General features: G+C 35.6%; 2 protein-coding genes across 6 annotated transcripts; one reads left to right on the top strand and one right to left on the bottom strand.

The window, feature by feature from the left end:
* Positions 1-2,623: 2,623 nt before the first annotated feature.
* On the bottom strand, positions 2,624-4,922 carry LOC137722919 (V-type proton ATPase subunit F). 4 transcript variants are annotated; one of them, XM_068462039.2, is made up of 5 exons: positions 4,791-4,922; positions 3,762-3,838; positions 3,598-3,679; positions 3,173-3,255; positions 2,624-2,980 (listed from the first exon to the last, which is right to left on the bottom strand). In XM_068462039.2, exons 2-5 carry the CDS (start codon positions 3,822-3,824, stop codon positions 2,816-2,818), a joined length of 393 nt encoding a protein of 130 aa, XP_068318140.1. In that variant the 5' UTR covers positions 3,825-3,838; positions 4,791-4,922; the 3' UTR covers positions 2,624-2,815. The 4 variants fall into 4 exon arrangements, with proteins under 4 accessions (XP_068318140.1, XP_068318141.1, XP_068318142.1 ...); XM_068462040.2 differs by having other exon boundaries at positions 3,762-3,834; positions 4,791-4,897; XM_068462041.2 differs by having other exon boundaries at positions 4,629-4,806.
* A 1,103-nt stretch (positions 4,923-6,025) lies between these two features.
* Positions 6,026-9,895, top strand: LOC137722388 (GDP-mannose 3,5-epimerase 2). 2 transcript variants are annotated; one of them, XM_068461379.2, is made up of 7 exons: positions 6,026-6,683; positions 7,395-7,805; positions 7,976-8,069; positions 8,151-8,280; positions 8,371-8,503; positions 9,019-9,226; positions 9,368-9,895. In XM_068461379.2, the coding sequence occupies exons 2-7, from the start codon at positions 7,396-7,398 to the stop codon at positions 9,521-9,523; spliced, it is 1,131 nt and encodes a 376-aa protein (XP_068317480.1). In that variant the 5' UTR covers positions 6,026-6,683; position 7,395; the 3' UTR covers positions 9,524-9,895. The 2 variants fall into 2 exon arrangements, with proteins under 2 accessions (XP_068317480.1, XP_088549208.1); XM_088693082.1 differs by lacking the exon at positions 6,026-6,683 and adding an exon at positions 6,911-6,962.
* Positions 9,896-11,060: the final 1,165 nt, after the last annotated feature.

Below are 11,060 nucleotides of genomic sequence, written 5' to 3'. Positions count from 1 at the left end.
TTAATTAAAATACTTAAATAATCTTAGGTGAAAGAATGAGACTCTTTGTATATCACAATCATCATTTAATTAACAATATTTTTATTAATTATTGATTAACATTTTGATTAAATGCTAATTAATTTAGATGATGTGGCTGTCCAACTCATCTGACACCTCATATGGTAAAGAAATGTGGTATAAAATTGTGGTAAAAATAGCATTATTGTTAATATTATGATGAGTTGAAGGAGATTTCCTGTATTGGTTATGGAAAATGTGGAATTTGGATACTTTCCAAATTTTATCATTTTAGTGTCGGGAACCGAAAGATCAAGAAATTCGGCTTCTTAGTTTGTATAAAAGAGAAGTTGGAGCTCTTGATTTGTGTAAAGTAAGGTGGGCTATCGAAATAAGTTAATGAGATCTGTCAGATTCAAGTCTGAATTACATAATACTTAAGCTTTGCACAGTAAGATTCAGAATGAACGTCTGTTAAAAAATGTGGATGGTTATATTATGTGGGGTCGATAAAATAAGAAAAAAAATTTAGAAGAAATGTGGATAAGGAAGCTTTCCTTTTGGTTCTGGATTGTGGAGAATCAAATGTGTTTGAATTACATTTATTTCTATTCACGCATGTATTAGGTCAGTCGATCAATGAAATGGTCGTCTTCTTCTACTTTAATTTCTTCATATATGCGTTTAGATCATCGTCTAATTAGAAAAACTAATATTAATTTCAATCAAGTTGATTTGTGTTGAAAAAAATGCTCTCACTTTCCCTTCTTTCATATTACGCACCATATTTTGCCTTGATTTCTTTTCTTTTCTTACAAGGGAACTTTCAATTCTCCCCACCAAACGGCTCATTTTTCACATATGTTGATAAGAAGAGAAGACTTTTTGTGACGTTCCAAGTCCAACCGGAAACAAACCCTTTTCTTAAATCCCATTAAATACATTTTGTTTTTCTTACATAACAATACGTGATTGAGTTAAAATACCTAACGTTTAAGAGGAGAGATCTTTCTGTGCACTAGAAACGTAACTTGGCAAACCAAGTATCGCAACACAATTAATATATCGGACTGTATCTTCGACATGCTAAAAAAATTCTCGATTAAGAGTTTGTTCGGGGGTTGATTTCTCATACATGTTGATAGAAAGATATGACTTCTTCTCCCTTCCACATTCAAGACAAAGGAAGTGGATCCTCTCCAAATTCACTTTGTGGGGATCTTAAAAATCTCTACATCTTAGTTGTTCATCGTACATTATGCAACCAGTTTAATCAGATCTTATTTGTATTTAATTTTAATATAAAAAAATTTAAATAATTTCATATCGCATAATGTACGATAAATGATTAAGATATGAGGATCTTAGGATTCCCATTATTTGGATCCGGATTCAAATCTCAAAACGAAAACAAACAACGAGAGAAACGAAAAGACTGCAAACGAAGCCACGTTTTGAGTTTCAATTGGATGGACAATGATGCGTTGCGGCTGCTCTCCATTTGTGGATAGACACTGAACTGGCCCCACACATTTTGGTGGGCCCACTATATTTGTGGGGTCCAATAAATTATATCTCTTCTAAGGCACTCAAAAGGAAATAAAAATAGAAAGTCCCATGTTTCTCTCTCTCTTTGTGCTTAGCACCACCATTAATTTATGGGTCCCAAATATATATAAAATAATTAATTAATTAATAAAAGAGTTGTGCTTTTGAGCTTGGTGGCCAGAAAAATGTTAAATAAATAATTATTAATCGATGCCTCCTTTGTATGTTGGTATTTTATGAGGCCAAGGTGAAAGAAAAGAAAAAGTGATCATCTCCAGATCTCTCGTTTTAAAGCTATTCAAACTTTTAAAATTTGATTTAACGGTTAAAAATTATAAAGGGTCGGATCACTTCACCTTCATTTTAGCCGTTGAATCAAGTTTTAAAGGTCTAAATCACTTAATCCCTAAGCATTGGAAGGAGAAATTCGAAGATTTGATATCTTTCCAAAGAAAATAATGTGAGAATGGGTGGTGGCTCGTTGAATATCTCTTTGATGATTTGGATTTGGATTAAATTAGTTTGGTTTTCCTTCAATCTTATCCATTCAATGATCAATTTGTTTATTTTAAACAAAAGCTCTTCCATTACGATTTACATGGAACGCATTCAACACTTATTTAATATATTGTTGATTCGAACATTATGCGACGACAAATTCGTTTTATGTGAGTTGCTTTCATCTTAACCTTTCCATGTTAGCTAAATCTTATCAAGAGTGCTTGAGATCCTGCAAAACCTACCTGATGCTGAGATACACATGCTAAAATAGAACATCTTAACCAATCATGTAATGTCGCGCGTTTGAACCTTCTACACGATAAGGAAAGGTGTAATTACTTGCATCATTGGCATATGTAAGTTGGGAGAAGTATAATTTGCTTTCTAATCCCCACCTACTGTATCAACAGGATGTAGGATTTTTCTCTGAAGTATTGAGTTTGAAACGTTTTTCTCTAAAATGTGATGTTATCGACGACTACCATGTGAAAAATCCCCAAAAACGAAAACTTATATAAATAATGGACTTGTCCTTTTAGATGGTGATAATTACAAGGAAAATAAAATGACACACTTAAACTTGAATTGGTATTTTATAGATAAGGTTTTAGGCACCAAAGGAATCTAAATACAAAGACATACCAACCAACAGTCAGTGAGGAGCACAGAACTTGGTGTGAACAAAATGGCAGAAACATACATGATATCGAAAGCAACACTTATTTTCCGCAACCTCTCGGGTAAAACATATCGAAAAACTTGATGATCACCGCCTTCCTGATGCCACAGATTCGGTGTTGAAGAGGTACTTCACTCGTGAAAGAACCGAGTCGTGTGCAGGGTCATAAGGATGATCCTTGGAAGGGATTTCCAAAATAGCTGGAACCGGCTTATTGTAGCTATCGACTAGAAACCTTATCATGTTTGCAACCTGGTAAGAGAAGAAGACAGTCATTTCCCTGTGAAATAATCTTGAACCAACTTCGGATTTAGGAAAAATGCAAACATTTGCATTACATAAAAAGTTTTGGCAACCGCTCGAGCACCAAGGATATTGCCTTATGGACCAGAAAAGTCGTGTTCATAACAGCTGAAGAACGTTTAAGTATGAGAAAGAACTTACATATTGGCTGATCAAGACAATTGCAATGTCATCCTTTGTCGTAAAGTCTTTGAATGCATCTTCAATTTGTTTCACTGTTGTTTCTGAGAAGAAAACCAGAAATACATAAGCTGACCAAAATGTAATATTATACTTGGATATACTACTTACAACATAGTAATTTCTCAACCGAAAAGATATAGACTTTTTTTTCTTTTACATAGATTTCATTTCCTCTAAGTTTGTGATTTCCTTCCCCTTGCCCAACGCCCCCTTTCATTTACCCACAGGATTAGACGGCAAAAATATCCGACTCATAGGTTACTAATCAGATACGAGGATTGGCATTTTGGTCCATCTGCAAACCTATCTGCATACAAATATATAGAAACAGATGACCAGTATAAATGCAGTTCCAACACTCGCGCATAAAAGTCATAACGTACTTGAATCAACAATGAGATAATTCGTCTTTCTTCGCAAGTCAACGTTGCCCACTCCAGCCAGCAAAAATCCAGTTACAGTGTCCTACATGATAACAATCATCACATCAGGAAGACAAATAAAAAATGCCACAACAGATTCATCCCAAAAAATTGAGTATCCATACCTCATCAGCAATCATGGCAATGAGGGCTGAACTCTTATTGGGGATATGAGCTCTGCCGGCCATTTTAATAAGACTGACTACAGCAAGAAAGAAGAAAAATGACATCAACCACATTGAAAAGTCATTTGATGGTACTTACTAAATCAGTCGGGCGTTTTGTGCAGTATCGGACTAATGACCATATTATTTATACTGTATTTGGTACTACTATAAAGGATAAGAGGAATTAATACTATTATTTTTAAGAGAAAATTTGATGATTTAGATCGCAAATATTACATATCCAATCGAACATACCCAAGTTGACAAAAAATACCAATGCAAAAGATAGCACATATCCAATTGAACATCAAATTTAGATGGCAGGTCCAAAAGATACCAAACCTCGAACACCCCATCAATCAAAACCGAAACTCCAATTGATCAAAACCCAGGTAGCAGTTAAAGATAGCAAAATGAAATTCGAAACTGAAAAATGGCAAAAACCCAAGAACAATCAAATCATGCAAATCGAAAAAAAAGTCTTTCCGTCTCCTATCTGAAATTCTCTCAGTGCGGGCCGGCTCCCCCGAACCAAACCCCACCACAAAGGCGGCAGCAAGAAACCCAGAAAAACCCAGCTTCCAAATTCTCATCTTTTTTCCCCAATCCTTCTCTTTCTTCAGCTACAAAATCAGCAACGCAGCAAAAGTAGAAGGGTTCTGAAGGATATGACCCAAAGGTGGCAGATGGGTTCTTTAGCAATTGAAAAATTATATAATCAATTGCAAAATTAGAGAGAAAAACAATAATTAGATCCAATCAATTGAAAGAAAATTGCAAGAAAAATAGAAGGAGGAGGGCAGAACAAGGAGGAGGAAGAAGAACCTGGGTTCAGACGAGAGAGCAAAAATTAAAATTAAATTAAGACCAAATTCACACACACAGCAATCCGATTCATCAGATTACAGCAGAAAAATAAAACAGAAACTTTGATGGATATAGGGTATAAAACGACGACGTATCAAATCAAATGGGGAATTAGCAAACCTCTAGGTTGGTTTGAATCTCAGCTTCCGATTCAGCTTCGCGGTCTCAAATATCCTCTTTCCGGTGATTAATTTTGTTAGAAAATTAAGTAAAAGAGTATGAAAACTTCATGCGTTAATAATAATAATAAAATAAATAGTATTATGATTAATTTTTTAATATAAAAATATATTTTTTCATTAAAATAAATAGTGTCGGAAATTTTTCATTAAAGTTTTTTTATTTCGTGCGATTTCTGGTTGGGATCAGATATCCAATTTTTTTATTTTTTATTATATGTTTATGAGTTACAGGCTAATAATGTAAGCCCAACGAGCTCATAGTTTCTTTAAAGTCGTGTGGTTATGTAAGCCCAAAACGGCCCACTCTTTAACCCGAGATCCACAAAAAAAGCCCAGAAATTCAAGGGCCATTTGAAGAGAACTTGGGTTCATAACTAGGACAGAATCATCAAGAGGGATGTCACCTGATTCACGCTGCGCTCCGGATTTAAACCCTTTTTTTTCTCTATAGGGAGGGAATATACTCCAATCTTAGGGCCAAAACTTACCACAAACATTTTTTAAAAATTATAAAGGGAATCTTAGAACATAATAAGACACTTTGGATAGTACTTACTTATGAGACTAGTTGTGAAGTGCATTTAAACTTGCTGAAAGCGTTTTTAAAATTATTGATAATGTTTTTAGTAAAAGTACTTTAAAAATCAATTTTTAGTAAAAATACAAGTAAATTCAGAAGAAAACCACTACAAGTGCTTTTAAAACACAAAAATAATTTCACCAAACAGCCTAGGCGGATTTTTTTATTTTTTAATAACATATAAATATTAATGTCTATTTATACTTAAAAAAATATATATATATATATATATAATTATGTTCGGATGCATAAATTACAAAAGTAGAATGATATATTGATTATAAAGTATTAGAACATATTGAAATCATGGAAAACAAGCATATAATGAGTATTCATTCAAGTGCTTAACCAATCTATTACAATTTATTGAAAAATAAAATTCAAAATAAAAGTTATCTATTTTCTGTCTAAGTTAGAGTTGAGATCTAGTAGGTCTAGGCTGACTAAGTATTCACCTAGGCAGGTTTATACGCCATTTTTAATTTTCAAACGCCTATAGATGAATCGGGACAGAATTAGTCGTCTAACACTTAAGCGGGACCTAAACAATGCTAAGCAGGACATAAACAGTGCTAGACCAAAATTTTTAAAACGATGTTAGTAACCCAAAGAAAACATGGAAAGGTGCCAACATGAGAGGACCTTCCGAGTAATTTCTTTTGGACCCCAACAGAAAAATGGGTTTTCAATTTCAGCCATCTTCCTAGTTTCTGGGAACTTTCTCCTTTGGATTGTGGTGGGCCCATTGAAGCATTTCCCTCCTTTCACTTGGATCACATAGAGTAGAATTCTCTTTCATCTTATTTTTATCCCCTTCCCTCCTTCCATCTCACATATTATTTTTTATCTTATTGTTTTTAAAAAAAATCACTATAAGATATTGACGTGATTAAACCGTAATCATTTAAATAAAAAAAAATAAAATTAGAAGGTGAGATAATTCTCCACCGAAATCTGTATCTATGCGGCGGTGCAAGTTTTGAACAGACGCCCTTTCTCTCTCTCTCTCTCTCTCTCTCCCTCCCTCCCTCCCTCTCTCTCCCAATTATTTACGGTCAAACCGCAAACTGGTAAACAAGTGGCGTTCTATTGTTTGCTGTTTCCCAGTTTCCTATATATAGCAGCAGAGCTTTACAGGCTGAGAGGCCAATTCCCATATCATTATCCCCTTCCATCTCCTCCGAACCCAGCATTTTGCCTCTCATTCTCTCATTCCCAACTTCTCGAAGCTTCAAACTTTGCTCTGTCCAGGTAAAATTCCCAACTGGGTTTTCTGGGTTTCTCTCACTTACCCTCTTCTCTCTCCTCTTTCTCTCCCATGCTCGTTCCAATAGTTGTAACGTTTGATGGGTATTCTGGGTTGTAACATTTGATGGGTTTGTTTTCAATTGTTTGTACAGTGGCTGTTGTGGTTGTTAAACTTGTTCATAACACCATTCTTTTTGTTTGCTTGAATTCTTGGTATTTTGGTAGGTTGTGTGGCAGGGTTGTATGCTAAAATTTCATTCCTTTTTATACACTGAGAGATAGGTACTTGATTTTGGCAAAATCTTGAAGATATATTTGTTTTTCCATGTAATTTGATGATGTTTTCATTCGGGTTGGTTCTGAAATGGTCAATAATAATCCTGCTGGTTATACTTTTTTTTACATGTTAATTTATAGAGATTTTGATGCTAATTTTGTTTCTGTAGGTACTGGTTAAATTACTTTACTCTTTTCCCAATTTGCTAAAATTTTATTTTTTTTTGGGGGGGGGAGGTTAAATTTTCTTCATTTTTTAATTTATATGCAATATCTACTCACTGGATATGGATTTTAATTAGATAGTTCTGAATATGATATTAAGTAGCAGTTCTGTCGGTTAGTGTTCCTATTTGCACTTTTGGGTTTTGTTGTTTTCAGGGAGGTAAATTGTAGTGCGAAAGTGGTAATCTTTTTCCTATGTGTATAATCTTTCAGAATGGGAAGTGCTGGTGAAACTAAGTATGGTGCGTACACCTATGAGAACCTCGAGAGGGAACCTTATTGGCCTTCCGAAAAGCTCCGAATTTCCATCACCGGGGCAGGTGGCTTTATCGCCTCCCACATTGCCCGTAGATTGAAGAATGAGGGTCATTACATCATTGCTTCTGACTGGAAGAAGAATGAGCACATGACTGAAGATATGTTCTGCCATGAATTCCATCTTGCTGACCTCAGGGTCATGGATAATTGCTTGAAGGTTACTAAGAATGTTGACCATGTGTTCAACCTCGCAGCTGATATGGGCGGAATGGGCTTCATTCAGTCCAACCATTCCGTCATCTTTTATAATAATACCATGATTAGCTTCAACATGGTTGAAGCTTCTCGGATCAATGATGTGAAGAGGTTTGTTGTCCTAAACTTGGTACATTTCATCCTTGGTTGAAATTGGTATTTTGACTGAGATGTATGAATTCATATTGTAACTATTGTTTGAGTTCGAAATTTTGGATCTCATCTCCAAAATGCTTTAAAGATATACTCAAATTCTCTATCTGTTATTTGGATTTCTGCAGGTTTTTCTATGCTTCAAGTGCTTGTATTTATCCTGAATTTAAGCAGCTGGAAACCAATGTGAGCCTGAAGGAGTCTGATGCTTGGCCTGCAGAGGTATGTAACTTTACGGTTATGATTTTCAACTCTAGTACTGATCGTGTTAAATGAATTTACCCTTCATACCTTTGTTTGTAGCCTCAAGATGCTTATGGCTTGGAGAAGCTTGCAACTGAGGAATTGTGCAAGCACTACACCAAGGACTTCGGAATTGAGTGCCGTATTGGAAGGTTCCATAACATTTATGGTCCTTTCGGAACCTGGAAAGGTGACTTGAATTGCAATGATAGCTGACTTGTTTCCATGGTCTTATTGCTTTTTGGCCTAATTTTGTTGCTTCCTTGTATCTGTTATAAAGGTGGAAGGGAGAAGGCTCCTGCTGCTTTTTGCAGAAAGGCTCTCACTGCCACTGATAAGTTTGAGATGTGGGGAGATGGACTTCAGACCCGATCCTTCACTTTTATTGATGAATGTGTAGAAGGTGTTCTTCGGTAAGAACCTTATTATTATTACTTCTTTTTCGTTCCATAACTTTTCTAGCGGAAAACACTTCTTTTGAGGTTTTAAGATTCAAAATACTTGAATTTCTTAGATGTTGTTGTCAATTTTTTTTTTCTTCTGTTTTTACAAAGCTTTGTGGAGTCAAGATCGATTGATTATGATAAAGTCAGCATAGAACTTAAACCTTGAAGGATTTGGTTTTGAATCTTTGCATTATATTGTCAGTTCTTGCTGAAGGTGTTATGAGGGCATTTTCTGCGAGTAATTGTATGAGAGTGATAGATATGAAGACAAATGAATATATTACATTGTTGAAATATCTTTTTATCATGTGTTCGATTCATTTCTGCAGAATCTTACAACATTGTATGGTAGATTAATGTGGCCCTTGTACAAAAACTTCCATTATTTGTTTTTCTTGGGCCCAAAATCATTAGGTATATGTTGTGTTTCACATGAAACCCCTTTAAAAGTTGTAATTTATGTCTTCTCCTTTATGATTTAGGTTGACGAAGTCAGACTTCCGCGAGCCAGTGAATATTGGAAGTGATGAGATGGTTAGCATGAATGAGATGGCTGAGATGGTTCTTAGCTTTGAGGACAAGAAGCTGCCTATCCAGCACATTCCTGGGCCAGAGGGTGTCCGTGGTCGTAACTCGGACAACACGCTGATCAAAGAGAAACTTGGCTGGGCGCCTACCATGAGGTTGAAGGTAAACACCATGAGAGTACCCATTCTGCAGTTTCTTAATACTGCCAAGTTTCTTTAAAGTCGGGGGTTATTGGTGTCGGTTTTGTGTTTGCTCCCTGTTTACAGCATAATGCGAACAAACATTTTCTTTTTATTTGTGTAGGATGGTCTGAGAATTACATACTTCTGGATCAAGGAACAGATTGAGAAAGAGAAGGCACAAGGTGCTGACCTCTCGGTGTATGGCTCATCTAAGGTTGTCGGTACCCAAGCCCCAGTTCAACTTGGTTCGCTGCGTGCTGCTGATGGTAAAGAATGAAGTGTTCGGAACAGCCTTGAAACTGCACTGGAAACATATAGTATTCAACAGGTCTGGTTATGATATTGCCGCGCGTATCTATGTGCATGGACAATAAGCAGGGAAGCTTTTATTCCCCTTGACATTGTAAATCTAGTTTGTTAGATTAAATCTTCTACCTTAGAAGTGCCTTTATATTTTGTTTCCCCTTCTGAATCATTTTTCGGTTCATGTGTTGTACTCTATTTCCTGAATAAGATTTTGTTTCGGGTTCAATACCGTAATCTTTCCCGGATGTTGAGACCGGCCGCCTTCAACCAGCGTGCCATCTGCAATATTCTTGTCTGAATTATGCTGTTCTATGTTTGCAAAAATTGATCTTTGGTAGCTTTACTCCTGCTTGTTTCTGCCTGTAATTCGTAACCCCTTTCCTTTCCAAGAGTATTCAAAGGATATTGCTTTTCAAGATTTGATAAGGGTTTATGCTTCTTGTTGTTGTCTTCTTGTTATTTACAACTAACAACGTTACTAGAAGCCGGAAACATGGCTTGATACACCGATTATCACAATACAAGTGGTTATAAGGTTTTTTTTTTAAATATCCAACTACTTGTATTATAAAACTTGATGAATCGGGCTGTGTTTCCGGCATACTGAAAAATCTCTCAAGATTTGGAGCTTCATCTTTTTGGTGGCTCCAACCATTATATTATTATAATGTATGCCTCTACTTTTTGCATACAATCACAGATATATTCCTCTCTCATAATGAGAAATATAGAAATAGAAGGATGTATCACCAGGGATAGCCAAGTATTTATCGTTGTTGTAAAAACGTTGCGCGTCTCAATCAAGCTCAAAACTTGAATACATATTATAGGGAAGTGATTTTTGCACTCTCCTTTTGTCTTTCTGCTCTACCCTGCATGTTTATGTTTCATCGATCCGTAGTTAATTTATTCAATTTCCAGAACAAGAATACAAGATATGTACTTATTAAATTCTTTGAAGCATAAGGAATTATATCAATTCAATCATTTCAAATTTGGCAACTTGTAGATTGTGAAAGATAATAATGGTGTTGACGGACGGGAGGGGCTTTTGGTACCGTTTGGTACATGGGATGTGACGGAATGCAGTGGGATAGGGAGGTGAATTTTCTGCCCTCTTATTTCCATACTCTTCTTATGCTCTCATGTGATGTGTAGTCACGGTTAAGCCGCGTTAACATTTTATATTAATTTTTTATACAAATAATAAAACAAAAAGTAATACGAATATAAAATGTTAACGTGGCTTAACCGTAACCACACAAACAGAATGACATGAGAAGAATATGGAAATGGTTGTTTCCCTATGTTTTACTTTATTTGGTGCGCTAAAGATAGTGGATCGGGCTGTTCCACGGAACAAAATTTGGTTAAATTTCTGTTCCACCTCCCCCTGGATTCCACCCCGTGGAACACAAAATTATAAAATTTTAAGACAAAAATATCCCTTATCTTTTTCAATATTTACACCATCCAAATCATAAAATAAATCCTAATTTATTCTGTTC

The sequence above is a fragment of the Pyrus communis genome, chromosome 4 (genome assembly GCF_041283825.1).
Source record: "Pyrus communis isolate YQ-2024b chromosome 4, ASM4128382v1, whole genome shotgun sequence".
In the NCBI taxonomy this organism is placed as follows: Eukaryota; Viridiplantae; Streptophyta; class Magnoliopsida; order Rosales; family Rosaceae; genus Pyrus; species Pyrus communis.
Note: the sequence above shows the minus strand (reverse complement) of the source record. Positions and strands in the feature narration are given on the sequence as shown.

Coding starts and splice junctions, on each gene's coding strand:
- LOC137722388 (XM_068461379.2), top strand. CDS start 7,396: ATGGGAAGTGCTGGTGAAACTAAGTATGGTGCGTACACCTATGAGAAC. Junction 7,806..7,975: donor CGGATCAATGATGTGAAGAG/GTTTGTTGTCCT, acceptor GGATTTCTGCAG/GTTTTTCTATGCTTCAAGTG. Junction 8,281..8,370: donor TCCTTTCGGAACCTGGAAAG/GTGACTTGAATT, acceptor TCTGTTATAAAG/GTGGAAGGGAGAAGGCTCCT.
- LOC137722919 (XM_068462039.2), bottom strand. CDS start 3,824: ATGGCCGGCAGAGCTCATATCCCCAATAAGAGTTCAGCCCTCATTGCC. Junction 3,680..3,761: donor TTGCCATGATTGCTGATGAG/GTATGGATACTC, acceptor GTTATCATGTAG/GACACTGTAACTGGATTTTT. Junction 2,981..3,172: donor TTGTCTTGATCAGCCAATAT/GTAAGTTCTTTC, acceptor TTCTCTTACCAG/GTTGCAAACATGATAAGGTT.